The sequence below is a fragment of the Vulpes lagopus genome, chromosome 10 (genome assembly GCF_018345385.1).
Source record: "Vulpes lagopus strain Blue_001 chromosome 10, ASM1834538v1, whole genome shotgun sequence".
In the NCBI taxonomy this organism is placed as follows: domain Eukaryota; kingdom Metazoa; phylum Chordata; class Mammalia; order Carnivora; family Canidae; genus Vulpes; species Vulpes lagopus.
The window spans coordinates 96,787,151-96,806,065 of NC_054833.1; the positions used below are offsets into that span (position 1 = coordinate 96,787,151).

Here is an 18,915-nt window from a genome sequence, read left to right on the forward strand (position 1 = left end):
CAATGCCCACGTCGAAGCAAAAGCCCTTTCACTGCCGTGTGAAGCTGTTCCAAGTCCTGCACACCTGCTGCTCTCCACCTCCTACCATGTTGCCACTTCCCCTGCTCTGGGTTTACGGAAATTCTGGAGCTGTGCTGTCCGCGTGAGGGCCACGGGCCAAATTCGGCTGCTGCTGAGCGTTTGAGACCGGTCCGGTCCCACCTGAGATGTGCCGGACATGCCAAATACAGAAGACTTTGTGCAGAAAACAAAGAGTGTGAAATATCTCAATAATTTTTATATTGACGTGTTGAAATGATATTTGGGGTATGTTAAGAAAAATATAGTTTAATTTTGCCTGTTTCATAAAATGTGGCTACTAGGACATTTTATGTTATTGCGTCCTATTTCTAGAAGGCAGGGCATGTCTTGAACAGCCACCACCAGAGGAGATAGTTATCCATAAAAAATGAAAATAAAAAACCTGTGAGAGAATCGTTGACCCACTTCCCACCTCAGGGGATGGCCTGTGGCCATCGTTGTGGGGAGCCCCAAAGAGAAGCTGCCACAGCGGGTATACCACGCTCGGGAAGCAGCTGGGTGCCAGCGCCCCTTTCCCCGAGCCTCCTCCTCCTCCCCGGCACGCCAGAGCGGGGACACAGCCTGGTGTTTCCGAGGAACAGCTTATTGTTCCTACCATTACGTTTAGAGGGCACACAGCCAAGAGGTCTAGAGCCAAGGGCTTGGTGGAGACCTTCTAGCCGGTCTCAGCCTCCTGCTGCTGTGGAGGTGACCAAGTGTGCTTTGGAGAAGCTTCCCCTTCTGGAGGTGTGTCTGAAGGGCCGGTCTCCATGCATGCCCCAGTGGACTTCACCTCGCTGCCAATCTGAGGGAGCTGGGCTCGGGCTGACCTGACTCAGCACTGGAGAGGGCACGGCTGGGCTGGGGGTCGGGGAGAGGCAGCACTGAGGTTTCCAAGGCCCAATCCAAATCTGAACAGAGTACACTGAAAAATCAAGTCAGCTATCCTACTGTATACAGTCGTACATGTTGTGCATTGCACAAGGGTGTCACACTTAAGGGAGTTTAATTATTAAGGAAACTGGCATGTTTATAGTGACCATTTCCCAGCAGGTGGCAGTAGAGTGTTTTGAGGAGGGGACAAACATTCTCCGGGAGGCAGCTTGTGAGGATGGACGAGAAAGTCGGGTGTTGGCACCACTCACCCTCCTAAGGCCCAGACACAGCAGCCATCTTTTCTCTAATAAGTTCTTTTTTGATGACATTTTTAAAAATTGAGGTGAAATTCCTGTAACATAAACCATCTCAAAGAGGCATCCAGAATACAGTATTGTGCAATCACCACCTCTATCTTGTGGCTAAAGATGTTCATCACCCCTCTGCCCCCCAATAACCCCATAGCCATTAAGCAGTTGCTTCCTAGCCCGCGGCAAATACCAATCTGCTGTTTCTCTCTATAGATTTGCCTACTTTGGATATTTCCTATAAATGGAATCAAGCAGTATGTGGCCTTTTGTGTCTGGTTTACTTGGCATAACATTTTCAAGATTCATCCATGTTGGAGTGTGTATCCACACTTCATTCCTTCTTACAGACGGGTGAGAGGCCGTTGTCTGTATATACCACATTTATTACCTGTTGGTGGACATTTGGGTTGTGTCCACCTGATGCCACTTTTTAAAAAAATATGTTATGTTATTTATTTACTTGAAAGAGATAGAGTGAGCGTGAGCGGGGCAGAGGGAGAAGCAGGCTCCCCGCTGAGCAGGGAGCCTGACATGGGGTTGGATCCCAGGACGCAGGGATCATGACCTGAGCTGAAGGCAGACACCTAACCGACTCGACTGAGCCACCCAGGTGTCCCCTGATGTTACTTTTAAAAGGGGGTGTAATATGCAGTAAATGGCACAAATCTGAAATGTTGAGTCCTGTGAGTGTTTAAGCATCTGTGTGACCGCAGATCAAGAGATAGAGGGTTTCACCGCCCCAGAAAGTTCCCTCCTACCGTCCCAATGACACCTCCTACCCCCATAGTGTCAGTAACCACTGCTCTGACCCCTATAAACACAGATGCCTCACACCTGTTCATGAACTTCCCGTAAATAGGATCCTATGGCAAACCCTCATTTATGTGGCTCCTTTCACACACGTAAGGTCTGTCCAATTAATTCATGTCACTATGGGGGTCCGTAGTTGGCTTTCTTTTTCAGTCTTTCAGAATTCCGACGTGACTGTGTCACTGTGGCTTTATTCATTGTCCTGTTGATGGGGACACGTGTGCTGTCCCACCGTGTGCCTACCCTGGTTTGTTTATTCTCCTGTTAGTGGACATTTGGGTTGCTTCTACGTCTTTGGCTGTTCCGAGGAATGCTGCTGTGAACATCCTTGTGTCTCTCGGGGGACGTGAGCCCTCAGCTTTCTGGGGTGTACGCCCAGGAGCGGAGTTGTGGGATCACAGGGTGGGCGGATATTTAGCTTCAGCCGATACGCTTTCCAAAGCGGTCGAACCCATTTCTATGCTTACCGGCAATGTATGAGAGCTTCCGTCAGCCACCGTCTCCAGCTCTGAAAACAGATGCAAGCTGATTCTGGGGTCCCCGGCGTGGCTGAGGTCAGGGCAGAACTACCTGCCGACCGTGCAGTCTCCCTAGGAGGGTTCCCGCAGCCTGTGGAGGAAGGGGCTCCCTCTGTCCCCCAGCATGTTAGTCCCTGTCTTTGTTTGGGCTTCCCCGGAAGCAAGCTTTGAGATAAAGATCCCAGCACAGGGGATCCCGGTTTGGTGCCTGCCTTCGGCCTGGGGCGTGATCCTGGAGTCCTGGGATCGAGTCCCCCATCAGGCTCCCTGCATGGAGCCTGCTTCTCCCTCTGCCTCTAGCTCTTTCTGTGTAATAAATAAATAAATAAATAAATAAATAAATAAAAAAAAATCTTTAAAAAAAAAAAAGATCCCAGCACAGGTAACTTCTTTGGGAAGTGGTCCCAGGGAATGCAGGTGGGATCAAGGGTAAACGAAGGAGACGATGGCAGGAGGTGCCAACAAGCAGGCGAGCTGGGGACAGCTGATCAATGCCGGGGAAAGCAGGCCTTGGAGCGCCCCACCCCACCAGGAGGGAGGCAGCCCTGCTCATCACTGAGGACTGCTGCCAGGCAGAGGCACAAATTCTAGGCCCTTCGAAGCCTGCCTTGGGGAGTGAGCCGAGAAACCGAACATCATCCTTGAGTCCTTGCTGGCCTTCCCTCTAGACCACTCACCACGTTCTGCAGCTTTACTCCTAAGCTCGTCTGGAATCTGTGTCTCTGTGGTCCCGGCTCTGGTCCCAGCCCCGTCCGTTCACCAGCCAGCAGTGGAGATCTACCCCCAAATGCCCTGCTCCCTGGGTGACCCTGACCCAGAGGCCCAGGCTTTCCTGGCCTCCACTTCCCCATTGGGTCATGTTAGTACCCGCCTCCCAGGCTCGGCAGGAGTAGTAAATGAGTTCAGACCTGCAAACCCCTTGGTGCCGTGCCTGGGACACAGTGAGTGCTACGGAAGTGTCCTGTTAGAAAATGAGTAAGGTAATTGCAATCTCCCTCTCACCCGAAGCCCTCAGGATGGATCCCAGACCTCGGAGTATGATTAATGAAACACTGGCTCATCTCACCCCCATCTTTGCCCCGCAGGGAGCTGAAGCCAGAAGATACATTCACTTGGAACATGTGACTGTGAACTTATTTGTATAAAGATCTTTGCAGATGTGGTCACACTGAGGAGCTGTCCGTGAGGTCATCCTGGGTCATCATCCAGGTGGGCCTTAAATCCAACGGCAGGGTCCTGATATGAGAAAGCAGAGGGAGATTGGATGCGGGGGAGGGGGGCGTGAGGCAGACGCAGAGAGGCTGGAGGAGCGCAGCCACAACGAGGGGTGGGGGGACAGTGGGGGGCAGGAGCTGGAAGGGATAAGGAGAGTTTTCTCCTCAGAGAGACTGTGACCCTGCCGACATCATGACTTTGGGCTTCTGGTCTCTAGAAGCATGAGAGAATACATTTCTGTCGTTCTAAGCTACCGGTTAAAAGGGAAGACACCGGGAGCCTCGGCCGTGCCGGGGGGAGGGCACTGGCTGGACGCTGGGCATTGTGCAGGGCAGCTGGGGTCAAAGGACGTGAGGCTCCCAACCTAGCAGGAGCCCGCAGGTCCCACCAGGGGACAGCCGGGGGCTGACAGTGGTATCACTCCCACAGCCCGAGTCATGGAGAGAGGCTGCCCAGCTGGGATGCCCAGGGGAAGAAACGCCTTGACCTTTCTCTTCCAGCCTCCTGCCGCCCCCCGCCCCGGGGCAGGGTAGCCTGCAATCTCCAGGCTCCCCTGGAAGCCAGTGGCAGAGGAGCCCAGGTGATGCAGAACAGAGTGAGGAGGAGGGCTGAGGGCACGATGGCTGGCAGGGTCCCCCCTTCCATTTGGTTGGTAGTTATGTGCACTGGGGTGAGCCAGGCCCTCCCCTGGGTGGGGGGAAGGATCAGGGACGGAGTAGCTGGCAGTGCCTTGCACACGCACCTGCACACGCACATGCACGTCCCCACCCAAGCTGGCCATCATGAAGCCAGGGCCCACTCGTCACCCCTGCAAATCCAAGACCCTCCTTACCCTCACCCATGGCACCTGCTTTCCCTGTGTGGCCAGAGGTGGGGCAGCTAATACTCATCATGTTCCGGGGCTGTCCACTTAGTGGGTGTACAGAGGCCTCTAGAAGTGAGGAGGGAACGGAGAGCAGGGATGGAGGGAGGCAGGGGAGGTGGTGAGGGGAGGAAGGTGGTGTAGGTTGGACCTGGGAGGTAGTGAGGGTGCCACTCCAGTCTGCTGGAGAGATGAGGGGCCTGGCTTAGGGTGGGGGAGGTGGAGGCACAGACGGGTAAGGAGACTCGGGAACACTTGGGAGTGGCTTCAGAAGGCTGGCAACAGCCTGCACATGGGGTGGGTCGGACAGTAGGGCCACTGGACTGCGGTAACGCCCTTGCTGGGTCAGGAACCCTGGGAGGCAAATGACTTGGGATCGGGTAGAAATAAAGTCTCTCCTCGGACACACTGAGGTGCCTCGTGGGCACGTCTGGGTGAGGGGGCAGCTGGAGGGATGGTTGAAAATCAGAGACGCTTCCATGAACCAGTGGCATCTGTGTGGCCCAGAGGTCCCAGAATGCAGTGTCGGGCCCCGCCCAGACCTTGCAAAATCAGAATCTGCATTTTCCCAAGACCCCCAGGTGAAGGCCAGGCGCACTGCTCCTAGAAGTTCTGGGCTAGAGCTGCAGAAAATGCCCCGATGCACACGTTGGCCTGGGTTTTCTCCTGGCGGTGATTCTATCCCCTGGGGACATTTCTTATTGTCACGGCTGGGGGTGGGAGTGGGTGCTACTGGCATCTAGCTGGCCGAGGCCAGGGACACCGTGTGACATCCTAGGATGCACAGAATGGCCTCGCTACAAAGCGGGGTCTGGCCCCGAATGTCAACAGCGCCGAGGTTGAGGAGCCCTGGCCGCTGTGGAGTCCTGACCTTGGCCTAGGTCTCGTCCCCAGCCCATCCCCACCGAAAGGCTCCCTTGAAGCCACACAGAAAGGCCAGATGTCAATGAGTCACTTACAGTTTATTTTTGCCTGAAAGTATTTCACATCTCTGAACACAGCTACGTGACAGTAGTATTAACCATCAGGAAAAGCAACAGTGCGAAGAGGAAAGGTGGCATGTCTTGGTTCTTTTTTTTTTTTTTTTTTCCTTTTTTAAAGTTTTTTGTTTGTTTGTTTGTTTTTGCTTCTGCTTCTTCCTGCACCAGAGTGCTGTAAAGTATGGGACCAGAGGGGAGAGAATAAAACCAAACAACGGAAAACAACAACAACAGAAAACAACAGAACACGGAACGGAACACACTCACACGCACACACAAAATAAAACCTGGCACGGGAAATGAAGTAAGAATGAAACCCAATTTCTTTTTTTTTTCCTTTTTTAAAAAAATGAGGGCATAGTCGGGGGGGTAATAAAGTCTACCTAGCAAAGTATAAAACGACAAAAGCATGGTTTCCATTGAATAAGATTAAATATATATAAAACAATTACATTGACTGGGGGGTTAGGTCTGGAGGTGCCAGAGGGGGCGGTATTTGTGCTGAACCAACAGAAAAGGGGGCCTGGGGGGAGAGGGGACCCCAAGGAAACCATGGAAGGGCTGTTCTGTACAGTGAGGGCTCGTTAAGAAAAAGCCAACTGTTTACAAAATAAACGGAGGTTGGTGTGTCTTGGGGACAGGGGTGGGGACAGAAGGGGCGTCTGTGCTGCAGTGGTCACATTCATGGGGGGGGGGGTGGGCAGTCAGGCTGGTGGAGGCGACGTCTCTCTCTTCTCCCAGGAGACCATGCAAAGAAGCGGGCATGCATGAGGAGACCACGCGAAGCACAGGATGGCGGGGAGGCCATGGGCCAGTCTCAGTCGGGACAGGGTGGCTGAGGCCTCCGGAGATGGGAGCTCTCCGGGGCAGGGCGCAGGGGGGACAGGTCAGCACCCCCAAATGTGTACAAGGGGGCTGAGGGAAAGCTGGGGCCTGGCAGGAGCAAGACTACAACGTGGGGACCCCACTCCCCCCCCAGCCTGACCCCCACCCAAGAGCAAGTTGGAGACACTGGGAGGTGGAGATGCACAGTGGGGGCGGGCGGGTGGACGGACAGACGGCCGAGCAGTGGCATACGGAATCCGTTACAAAAAAGCAATTCATTTTCCAAGGAGTTTTTTTTTTTTTTTTTGTCTGTTTCCTTTAAAAAAATAACAATAATACTAGCACTACCCCAACAGCTGACTGGTTTATACAGTACTACAGGCCAGGGGCGGGCGGGGCGGGAGGGCGGAGGGGGGGAGGGGCAAAGACTCCATAAATAAGAGGCAGGTCCCAGACCCGCAATTTGTCAACATTTCTTAAATAGGCGCATTATTTAAATCTTATGTACAACGAGAATCACTTTGCATAGCAATGGCGAGGACACAGGATGGTGTGCGATGACATGTCTGGGTTTTCTCCTCCCAGTGGGGGGGGGTCTCGGTGGAGCCTCTGAGGAAGGACGTGTCCTTCCTTGGCCCGCGAGGCCCATCGAGGTCGTGTGACAGTGGTGGCATCAGGGTTGACTTTTCCCACACAGCGTTAAACACAAAGGCAAAGAAAATCCACAAAGGGTCCCCCCTCCCCGAGCCCCCCGCCCCCCCACCCCCTCCCCCGACCCGCTGATGCTCCTCTGGTTGCTACAAAGTCCATTTTAGACCAGGTCAAGGTTTCCAATTACGAAGCTAAAAGAATTAGGCGGGGCTGGGCGTGCTTGCGGCCCCCCTCCCCACCCCCTCCCCCCTCCGCCCTCCGCCCCCAGAAAGACTCCCCCATCTAGCTCACAGCCGGGTGCTGGGGGTGGGACCCCAGGACCGGCGCTCTAGGCTATTAGTCAAGAATTGTGTGTCGCAGCTGCGGACTCCTTCCTGCCGCGCGGAGGTCACCAGGCTTCCGTGTAGCGGACGTCCACCTCCTTCAGGTTGGGCAGCTTGGCCTGTGGGCAGCAAGGAGGAGCCTGGCTCGCCCGCCTCAGTGGCCCGGCCCCCCTCGCCTCCCCCGCCTCGCCACGGGCGGCTCCCTGGGTGACCCCGGTGAGGACGCATGTGGGGTGGGCCCCGGGATCGCGGGTGACAGCTGCAGGGGACCCCACGCCCCCTCTCCTCCGGGAGGCTGTGCATCCCTGGCGCTGCAGGCCGGAAGCCTGGGGTGAGAGCCCAGGCCTGCCTTGTGCTGGCCACGCGAGCGCGCAGAGCCCCCTGCCTCGGGGGGCCTCGGGCATCGTCTGTGGAGCCATGTGATCCAGTCCCCCGGCTCCCAGGACCCAGGACGGTGCTAAGGACAGAATGCCTGGCGGACAGCACGGCCTGCCCGACCCCCGTGGCGTGCTCTGCCGATGGGGACTATTCTCTCTTCCTCCTGCTGACAGGCCATCACTGCCAGCCACCGGGCAGGCGAGTGGGGTGGGATCACCGTCGAGTGGGGTGGGATCACCGTGCGGGCAGGTACTCCGGGTGGCTGCGATTCTTCCCCCTGGGTCCCCCTCGTCCGATCCCACCTGCTGTTGCTCAGAGCCATCCCTGCTGCGAGCGAGACACAGCTCCTCCCTTCCTTCTTTTACAAACAGCCGCCTTCTCTGCAAGCCTTCCCCGCACAGAGCCGGCTACTTGCTCTCTCCCTCCACTCCCTCCCTTCCACTTTCCGGCTGCACCATGACCTGCCAGTGTGCACAGTGCTCCTCTCCCGGGCCGGCAGAGCTTACTGACTGGGCGGCTGCAGTCACCCGTGCGGCACTCAAAAAGCCTTTAAGCCAACCCCTCGGAACCAGGAGACTGCAGCACAGGGATCTAGGTTTGCAGGTTCTCCTGAAAGACGGGAAGCTCTGGCTGGTCTCTCTCTCTCTCTCTCTCTCTCTCTCTCTCTCTCTCTCTCTCTCTCTCTCGCCTGGTGCGCCTGGTGCGGAGTGCAGGCCCCTCCCTAGAGGCAGGGAGGCCAGCTCCAGGCTGGTCCAATCCCTGCAGCACAGAGGCTGGGCCTCACTGGCCAGGATCCGCAAGTTGGCACCACGTGTCTCTCAAATGAGTGAAAGTGGCTTTCCTCCACAAGTGGCCAACTACGTACACCCTTTGGCTGCTTGGGGGCCGTGTCTGGATCTGTGCTTCTTCAGCTTTCAGGGTCATAGCAATCCTTGGCAGTGGGGTCAAAATGCCCATGGGGCCTGGACAGGAGGCCCTGAAGTCTGTGTCGGTGACAAGCCCGAGCGAGGTCTGAACCCCCCCGGGAGGGGCACTCAGGCCGGCTGCACCCCTGCCCCTGCTTCACGGGCTCCTCGGGACCCTGCGGACAGCTCTGCCTCGCACACTCACTTCTTAGGCCCTCCTTTTGTGAAGGCTCTTCTGCCCCAGTAAGCAGGGCTGGCTGTCCCCTGTGCCCTCCCTGCTAGTCCCTGAGCCCTGTCCTGCCCAGGTTACTGCATTCCACAGGGACCTGGCACATAGTAGGTGCTTTGGAAGTAGCTGTGAGTCTGGCTGAGCTGGAGGTGGAAGCTGAGGTGTGTGTGTAGGGGGGTTCCTGCTGGTGAGGATTCCCTCCCAGTGGCTTCCAGCGTGTGAAGGTGCCAATGTACTCATGATTCCATCTGGCCGCCTGGCCCAGCCCCTCCGTCCTTGGCACTGGCTATCTGCAGCCCCACTCACGCCTTCTGGGGCAGATGGTACGGAGCCCAGGGGGATGGGGGCAGGCTGCTAAAGGCCCAGCTCCACTAATGCCCAAGGCCTGTTTTACAAACAAAATGCGCCCTGCCTTTCCCCACTCGGATCTGCTTTCCTTTCCCCAATTTTATCTTGCCAACCTAGCCCAGGCTGCTGGTCCAGGCTCTTATCATGTGTGACTGCACCAGCCCCATAAATGTTCTTCCTGTTTCTACTCTTGCTTGCACCACCTCCCGCCCCCGTAAAAAATCAGTTTTCCTGGTAACAGCCAGAACAAGCTTTTACAAGTATAACTCACTACATTGCTTAGAGCCTCTGAAAGCTTTCTACTGGATGAGGTCCAGAGCCCTTCTGTGACCTACGAGGCCTCATTCAGTCTGGCCCCAGTCTATTCTCTCTTACTTTCTAGTCACATCTACCACAAAGTCTGCTCATGCCAACCCTTTCTGCCCCAGGACTTTGGCGCTTGCCTTTCCTCTCACCCTTTGCATCTGTGGCTTATCTTTTAGGTCTCATTTATAGGGCCTCTACTTCAAAGGGACCATTCCCTGCTGGCTTCCTCTTTATCACTCCTTTCAACCTGCCATTATTCGATTTACTGCCTTAAGTAAGCAGGTGTAACAGCCTTTCCTGTCAGAGAATAAGCTCCATGAGGGTGAAGTGCCAGTGTCTCGATGCTGGAGATGGACGGATGGATGGGGGGGGGCGGGGGCGGGGTAGGGATGGATTACCTTCAGATCCTCATAGGTGTCAGCCGAGAGCTTGGTGCTGTTCATGTTCAAGCTGCAGAGACTCTTCATGGCTGCATAAGGACAGACAGACACAGTCGTGAAGTCGGTGAGACCTCCACAAGGGCAGCTGCAGGTACAGGACAGTCAAGTTAGGGGCACTGACTGCTGGGGTCCAGGCCCCCGTTTAGGAGATGGGGTGGAAAAGTAGAGTTTCAGGGGCACAGCCAGGGGGTCTGTTTCAGGCAGGCACTGGTCTGGACCTCTGTTCTGTCCCTGCCCTCTAAGCCTCCCTCCCTTCTGGTCCCTCTGTCACATCCCTCCACTGCCTGTACCCCGAATGTCCCCAGAGCTTGCCTGCCACACTGTACACTGGCCCCCGTGGACTAGGTCTGGCCTGTCCCCCAGGGGAACTCTGGACGCTCTCCTGGTGGAGCTGACCCAGGCCGCAACTTCCTGAGGGCAGTTCTCAAACTTCAGTTTAGTCAGGAGCTGCTCATTAGAGATGTGATGCTCTGTGCCAGGGACTGTGTGACTCCAATGACAGTGTCCAAGGAGCACATTTGTAGAGAAATGTCTCCAAACCTCATCTTCCTGCCCTCCACCACTCCTGTCTCCTGCTCCCACCCTTCCCAAGCCATCTGGAATTTGCCAACAACCTTGCAGGAGCCATGGCCACGGCCTAGCAAACCCCTGTGGGCCAATCCCTACGTATGTGTCTTGTACACCCAGATCCAGTCGCCTCTCTAGGAAGCCTTCTATTCCTCCCAGCCAAGGCATGGGGCCTCTGGTCTAAATCAGTGGGTTAGAAATGGGAACTGCAGATTCCCAGGCTCAGCACCCAAGAGTTTTAGTCTGAGAGATTAGGGTTGGGGTACAGGAATCAGCATTTCTGGGTTCCCTGGGGGTCTGTGTGTGTGTATGTATATCGAGATCTTTTTTTATTTTAGAGCAAGAGAGAGTGTATGTGTGAGTGTGGACGGGGTGCAGAGGGAGAGAATCCCAAGCAGACTCCCCACTGAGCACAGAGCCCAATGTGGGGCGCAATCCCATTACCCATGAGATCATAACCTGAGAAGAAAACCAAGAGTTGGATGTTCAACCAACTGGGCCACGCAGGCGCCCCTTGTGGCTACTTCTGCTAGGGCAACGCTTCTCAAACGTGAACAGTGTGCGGGAATCCCATGGGCATCTTGTTAAAATGCAGTTTCTGAGACAGGAAGCCTGGGGCGTGACCTGAGAATTCACGTCTCTAACCCCAAGTGATGGCTGCTGCTGGTCAGGGGAGCGGGGCAGCAATGTCCTAGAGCACTCGCCTTGAACTTGATTTCTCAGGCAAGTATCTGGAGGGTATGGGTACTCATTTTTCCCTTTTCTTCTAGAATACAAGCTCCCTGAGTTCAGGGATATTTCCCTCCTGTTCTGTTCTGAGGACGGTGCCTGGCACACAGCAGGTGCTCAGTGAACATGTGAATGAATGCGAGCACGTGTGAATGACGCAGCCCTCACTCCCTGCTCCCAGTGGCCCCCTCAGTACTCACAGCTGAGGGCCAGCAGGCCGGCGTCGGTGACGGGCGTCTCGCACAGGTTCAGCACCTGGAGCATGGTGAGGTGTTCCGACAGGAGCCGCAGGCCGGCGTCTCCAAACTGTGGAGCACAGAACCTCTCAGCCCTGGGGATCGAGAGGTCTCCCCAGGGCACCCAGGGAAATGACCTTGAGGCTGGGGAAGCAGTGGAGGAAGGTCATGGGGACACAGCCTCCACGCCCTGGGGCTCTGGGCTGCTCTCACTTCTCTCCAAAGACTCCAATCTTCTCCCGACCTGGGTTCGAGTCCAGCTGCTGCTGGTGGGATGGGGGCCAGGCAAGGGCCATTCCCAGGAGTCTTGCTGTCTGTCCAGGGCTTTGAACTCAGTGGCTCTGGCTACAACTGGAGGCCAAGGCAGCTCTTCCCCGGGCAGGACAGTGGGGTGGGGCGGGATTGGAAAGCAGACTGCCAGGAGCACCCTGGTTTCTCTTCTGTAAAACGAGGGCGCCAGTGGGGCCTACACATCACAGGTGTGGTATGGAGCCACATGCACTGATCCACGTCAGATGCTCAACAGCGCAAATGATCCTGAGCGTGGGCAGTATGCATGTGTGTGCTGTGGTGGTTATTACAACAAAAAGACCTGTCAGCTGCCCATGCGCCCCCCTGGCAGCTGTGTGAGACCGGCCCACCTCTCAGCCCTGCCTCTCAGCGCTTCTAAGACTTTTTCCAGCACATCCCTGCCCTGGGCCTCAGCAATTCCAATTGTGAGATGGGCCTCTGGGCTTCATGAGACCCTAAACCTCCTCTGGCCTAGGGAATGGGTGCTGAGCTGGGGAGGGGGTGAGGTAATCAGGCGACAGGGCCATGGGCTCTGGGCAGGAAGGCCAGCCGTGGAGGGTGCAGAGCAGGTACAGAGCAGGGGTGCATGGGGGCATGATGTGGGGGTGGGGCCGAGCAGGGTGCAGGCAGGCGGTGTGCACCTGAGTGGACCACAGGTTCAGCTGCTTGAGAGAAGGCAGTTTGATGAGGTGCTCAGCGCAGGCACTGGTTACGTTGGTGAAGGCCAGACTGAGGTTCTCCAGGTTCCCGAAAGAGCCAGAACTCAGCAAACGAGCCAAGTCGGCGTCCTGCAAACAGACGGGCAGGTTGGGTCTCGGGGAAGGCCTGGGGTTGCCAGCAGCTCCTGAGACCCCTTCACATCCCCTCCCCACCCCCTTCCCTTGCCCTGCAGAGAGCTGTAGCTGAGGGCAACGAATCCCCAAGGGGTGGGGTGATGGTGTGCCTCAGGGGCTTGGACTGAGGGGGCCGCTGGGGAGGGAGGGGCTGCCTCCACGTCCCTGTGGGTGGGGGAGAAAGCCTCCAGTACTGTGACTCACACCCTGAGTCACCGACTGGGGTGTTCTGAGGCCATGTCCCTCCCACGTACATGTGTACCTGGCCGATTCACCCTCCCAGACAGCAGCTTGTGCCCATTTCCCCTGCAAACACTGAGGCCACCCGACTCCAAGGCTTGTGTGGTCACTGCATGTGTGATCATTAAACCGTGAGGTCACCAAGGGTAATATCTGCTCTCCCTTCCACCTCAGTGACTGAATCTTTGAGTTTTAACCATCATGTGGCTGCCCTCAAGGCTAATCTCCCAGCCAGGTGCGGCCATGTGCTGAATCCAGACCATGGTATATAGGGAAATGTGTCCACTAGGACTTTCAGAATGTCCTTAGAGGGAAGGGGCATAGTCTCCTTTGCTCTTCCTTTTGCTGGCTTGAATGGAGACATGACGGCTAGAGATTGAGCAGCTTTTTTGGACCATGAGGTTAAAGTCTCATGCCAAGGACAGTGGAGCAGCAGGACACAAAGAATTAAGATTCCGGAAGACTTGTAAATGGGGGTGGATAAAAGCATAGCTTCATAGTGTTGTGATGATAAAATGAACTCATGGCCCAGTATCTGGCACGAATATACTCCGTGTATATTAGCTACTATTACTAACTGGTAACATAATAACATTAACATCAACACATCAACAATAATCTTTATCATGTTTGGTTTCCTGCAACCTGGTTCCCTCCTGGAAAAGCTGGCCTGTCAAGGACTATGTTGTCCTTGTTCACCTCCGCCAGACACTCTGCTGTTCCCCAGCGGGGAGGCCCAATCACCTTCTTCCTCCCACCCCGCCCCGCAGGAAAATGAAACCAACTCACTGTGGACTTGGAGGGCAGTGTTAGCCTGGTGGGCCCGCCTTTCCTTTGCTGCAACAGAAGCAGACTGATCAGACCCATCCTTTCCCCTGAGCTTCCACCATGCATACCCCTCCTTGTTAACATCACACAGTGCCATTTTCATCTCCGGGTGGGTGCTAGAAGGCAACATGGCAGTCTTGGTCTCGGGGCAGGCCCTGAGACCAGGTTGGGGTGTAGGTGGTTTATCACAGAGGGGATCCCAAGAAACACCACCAGGGAAGTGAGACAGCAATGCCCCTTGAGGAAGAGAGTGTTAGTGTACAGCTACTACTGGGGGTCTCTGGGTCATGTCTCAGACATGTGCCCCCTGCACAGAGAGGGAGCTGAGGTATTTATACACCCTCCCCCACCAGCCATGTGTGAGAACGGCCCCAGGGGCCCAGGGTGGTGAGTTCACTGCCACTTTGAGGTCCAGCCCTGGTGCCCTTGAAGAGGGGCCTAAGGGATGTAGATGACTCTGGGGGTGTGAATGTACTCTTGGCCAGGCACCCTAGGAGCTGTGTGATTCTGGGCCAATGACTTGACCTCTCTGTGATCATCTGGAAAAGTGGCGGGTGGTAGTCCCGACTTCTCAGGGTCTGGAGGAGGACTAGCTGGAACACAGGCCCAGGCAGTCCTGGACTCTGCCCTGCTGTGCCTCAGCTATGCTCCCTCTGGCTGGCCCAGCTCTTGAGCTGCAGAGCTGGGCTGTGGACTCACCAATTCCTTCAGCTCCCGCTGCCGGTCGCATAGCTGCTCGTACATGCGCTTGCCCACGCCCGTGCTCTCCAGGGTTGAGATGATCTGCAGCTGGGTGTCATTGTTGTCGATGATGTTGTATTCCAGCATCAAGCACAGGATCTGCTCGAGAGCAGGGCAGGCGCCTTACAGCCAGCCTGAGACTCCAGGCAGGGCTGCTCCTTATAGGCACAGGGGGCCAAACCCTCCTTCTGGGCCACCAGCCCCACACTCCAGGGGACAGGGGTCTATGGATCAGCTCGGCATGCTCTGTGTATCCTAAAATCTCATCCTGAAAGTGAGCACCCAATTTATCCCCTCTCTGCATTTCTGCCTGTGTGACATTGGGCTGATCACCAGCTGCAGCTTCCCATCCATACAATGGGAACGTTCGTGTACACCCAGCTGAGGATAGAGCAGACCCTTGGCAAATGCACGAAGGAAGGATACATGCTAGGGCCTGATGGGTTGGTAGAGAGCCCAGAAGACAGGACACCTCTCCATCCCTGGTTTTCTCCCTTTGCCTGGCACATGGCTGGTGCTCAAGGCATGCTTGCTGAATTAAACTGAAGCCCTGGAAACATCTGCCACACTGTGTCCTGGAGCCTCAGGCAGCTGCCCTGCCCTACTGCCCGGGATTCACATGCAGGCAGTCCTGCCTCGAGATCCCCTCTCCAAGGACTTCTCCCTTTCCAAGCAGAGCCCACTGGGCCCAGGCCCTCACGGCATGGCTCACCTGCCTCTTGGCTCCCTGCTCACCCCTGTCCCTGCAAGTCCCCTGAAAACCACTTGGACAAACCTCCAAGATCCTTAGCAGGGCCTCTGGGCACGTAGTAGGCTCTTCAGGCACATACACCCAAATCCCCAACCTCTTGCCCCTTGACTCCACCATCCTGGGCTCCCCCTGTCCTTCCACCACACCTCTTCCTGCTGCAGGGCTGGCAAGTGCTGCCCTGGCCTGGATGCTCTACTCCTGCCTTCTTGTTAACACGCTGGCCTCCAAAACTCACTGTAGCACCCCCTGGCAGGGAAGAAGCTCTAGGGCTCAAATTCTTCCCACTAAGAGGTGTTCTCATCTCCATCCCCTTAACTTTGGGCTGGCATTTCTCATGGATAGAATTTGGCAAAGTAACACCGGCTGACTTTGGAGGTGCGTTAGGAACAGCGATACAGATCGTGCCAGTCTGCCTCTGGACAGTAGGTCTGGGGGCCTCAGGAGGACATAGAGAGGAACTGGGCCAGGTGTGTGTTTCCACTCCCTGGTGAGTGGAAATGCTGCTGCCCCAGGCTGCTGTGTGGATAGGTCTGGATTCCCAGATGCTCCAGCCTCCCCATGAGAGACCCAGAATAAGAACTTGTCTGCTGAGCCCAGTCACCCCAAGATCCGTGAGCCAATGAATGAGTATCATGGCGTTAAGCCCCTGTTGGAGTGGTCTGTTACACAGCAACAGACAAATGGGGCAGACATGTCCCTTGATCCCTTGGGTCAACACAGAACACAAGTGAAATGGATAAATTGTTTGAGGAAGGCCGCATGCTCCCTCGAGGCTCAGGGTGGGCCGAGGCTACATCCACCTCATCTGCTGCTGTGCTCCCAGCTGCTGTCATAGCTCTGGGCTCCTGCAAGGCGCTCAGTCAACAAGGATGAAGGACAGGACGAGACAGCAGCCTCGCCAGGGCCTTGGGTCAGCTCCTTACCTCGACCATGGTCTGATTCCCCCTCAGGGCCAGGAGCATGCAGGGTCCCAGCTTGTTTTCCGCCAGGGAGAGCAGGAATTTTTTGGTCTTGTAACAGGAGCCCATGAGGATGTGCACCTGTGAAGAGAGAAGGCCAAATCAAGAGCGGTGGCCACCGCGGGGCTGTGGCCAGAGATGCCTGCTTTTGGGATGCCAGAAAGATTCCCAAACCAGAAGACCCATCCCATATCCTATCTGGACACTAGATCTGAAAGGGTCCTCAGACCCCTCCCCACAGAGGGATTCAGAAGATCCCCCTGCCTCCCTGACACGGGACTCTGAGGACATGGTGCTATGTGAAGCAAGCCAATCACGAAGGACACCTCCTGCAGGATTCCACGCACGGGAGGGGCCTGGAGCAGCAGACTCAGAGGCAGGAAGTGGAGTGGTGGTTGCCAGGGCAGGCAGGGGGCGGGGAGTTAGTGTTTAGGGGGTACAGGGCCACCCCCTGAGGGACAGAGAAATGATAGGGAGCCTCGCCTCCCCCTTCTCAAACTCTCTGGGAGCTCCAAAGGTGCTGAGAGATCACCTGACCCAGAAATCCAGGAATTGGCAAATTCTGCTCCACCTGGCTTTACAAGCAGGGCAGCCATTAAGAAAACTGTGTTTCTTTTTGGCGTATCTGGAGATGGCGCCCAAGGGCAGGGAGCCCCAACCAACCGGGCAAGGTGGGGGGGGGGGGGGCAAACACTCCATGTGCCCTTCCCCCAACTTGGTGTGAGAACAAACACCCTTCCATGGTTGGAGACGGCAGCTCATCACGGGGACCGCTCCTGTGCCCTGCGTCTCCATGGAAACGATGCACTGCCATCCCAGGGGCTGCCTGCTTCCTCTTCCATGTATATTTTTTCCGCTCCATCATTAACAACTCTGGCACACAGACGCAATCTCTCAGGCTGGGAAGCGGCCAGCTCCCCGACTTCTCTCGCACACTGAGTCTCCACATCGAGGGGTGGGGGATCACTGGCTGGCTGTTGCCATGGTAAAGCTGTGACATCAGGGTAACCCTCGTGAGAGGTGAGGGGGGGTGCAGGCGGGCAGAGGCCAGCATCTCCAGGAGGTACAGGGCACTTGAGAGGGGCTTGTCAGGCAGCGGGTGAGGAGTGGAGGGCCAGTGCGTGAGGAAGAGGCTCTAAAAATAAGTCGCTTTCAAGAAAGGTTCCAGAGGCAGCGCCGGATTTGTTGTCACTGAGGAGAGCTTCGTGAGCTGCTGGCCCCGCAGCAGAGACGAGACCAACCGCAGCCCTCACCTCTGAGCAGGTTGTGTGCTAGGCCCTGGCTGGGCACCCTGCACCCACTGTCGCATTCAAGTGCAAGGTGAGCCCAAGAAGCCAACACGCCACTTCCTGGCTCACAGACGAGGAGGCGAAGCCCACGGTGGGCCAGTTACCGGCCCATGTCATCAGGCGAGTGCATAGCAAGGCTGCCATCCGAACCTCTTTTCTCGGGGTGGGGAACATGCATGGTGCCAGAGCTCAGTTGGTGATGTCAGCAAGCAGGACAGCTGGGGTCTCCAGCCACTGGGAGGAGAGTCTGCCCCCTTCAGGAGATGGACACGCTGCCACTGGCAGAAGGGTTGGCTCTGGACAGAGTGGTTTGGATCCAGGGAGGGATGTGGAGGCCGAAGGCCTGTGTGACCTCGGGCAGGCCCCCACACCTCCCTAGGCTGCTTCAACATGGGTGTGCTTCAGGGGTCAGGCTGAAGATGAAGAAACGGTGCATGTGGGATATGCAGCACAAAGAAAGTACTAGAAGTCACCAAAGGTGCAGTTACTGGTTTGGTAACCTCAGATCTCTCACCTCCAAGGTGAGATGATCATCCTGCCCTTGGCTTCTCACTGCAAAGGTCAGGGAGACTGGTGGATCTGCAGTGGCCTTCTAGAATCCCTGTGCAGGTCAAGCCCTCAGTGGCCTGAACGCTGCCACTATAGTGAGCTGTGTGAGCTTGGGCGGTGAGCACCTCGGGATTCAGTGGCCTTGTCTGTGAGGTGGGTAACGCCATCACCTCCTCACGGGGCTGAGTGGGACCAAGTGAGAGCAGGGACTCCAAGCCCTTCGCTGGGCACCCGCTCAGGCAAGATATAAGGAAGTGATACCTCATGGTCACCTTCAGCACCACCCTCTTTTTCAGTTTTGGGGCAGTCTGGACATTCCCAGGCTGGCTACGGCTGGATGGGGGCAGCTCTCGCCCCCCTCCTCCAGGGAGGCCAACCCAGGGCCTGCCCACGGAGCCCCCTGAGGGGTCCTGCTCTACATACCATGCTGGCAAACAGCTCCCCATCATCGTCGCAGGCCACCCCTCCGGGGCTGTAGAGCTGAAACCAGCCATCTTTGCCGGCCCGCACGCTCAGCAGGCACGAGTGCACCTGCGGCAGAGGAGGAACACGGTGGTCAGCCCCTGGGGGGCTCTACATGCAAACATTAAAGGCTCCAACAAGTCCAGCAGTTAAGAAACCTGGTTAACTTCTAGTCCAGTGACTCTCACCTCCTACTAAATACCACGGAAGGCCTTTTGGGAAAAATTGTGGCATCCATCAACTGGGCACCTCCAGCCACTCACCATCAGCTCTGCGGGACAAAGGGCCAGGCCTGGCTTGGTCAGTTGCCCTGGATCAAAGCAAATCTGCAGCCAACTCAGGGCAGGGGGAGAGGTTCAAAGCAATTGCCCAGGCTCAGTCCCCTTTTCTCTTGTGCCTTTCT

The 18,915-nt window shown here is 56.2% G+C and overlaps 1 protein-coding gene across 1 annotated transcript in view; it reads right to left on the minus strand.

Moving 5' to 3' along the window:
- Nucleotides 1-5,595: 5,595 nt before the first annotated feature.
- Nucleotides 5,596-18,915, minus strand: part of LOC121499956 (c-Maf inducing protein) — a 229,222-nt gene continuing 215,902 nt past the window's right edge. Inside the window, exons 14-21 of the mRNA XM_041771256.1 lie at nucleotides 18,474-18,581; nucleotides 16,177-16,293; nucleotides 14,461-14,601; nucleotides 13,723-13,770; nucleotides 12,502-12,648; nucleotides 11,534-11,639; nucleotides 9,996-10,066; nucleotides 5,596-7,550 (exon numbers count right to left, since the gene is read on the minus strand). Coding sequence (XP_041627190.1) covers nucleotides 7,497-7,550; nucleotides 9,996-10,066; nucleotides 11,534-11,639; nucleotides 12,502-12,648; nucleotides 13,723-13,770; nucleotides 14,461-14,601; nucleotides 16,177-16,293; nucleotides 18,474-18,581 — 792 coding nt within the window. The 3' untranslated portion in view covers nucleotides 5,596-7,496. The remainder of the gene's footprint in view (nucleotides 7,551-9,995; nucleotides 10,067-11,533; nucleotides 11,640-12,501; nucleotides 12,649-13,722; nucleotides 13,771-14,460; nucleotides 14,602-16,176; nucleotides 16,294-18,473; nucleotides 18,582-18,915) is intronic.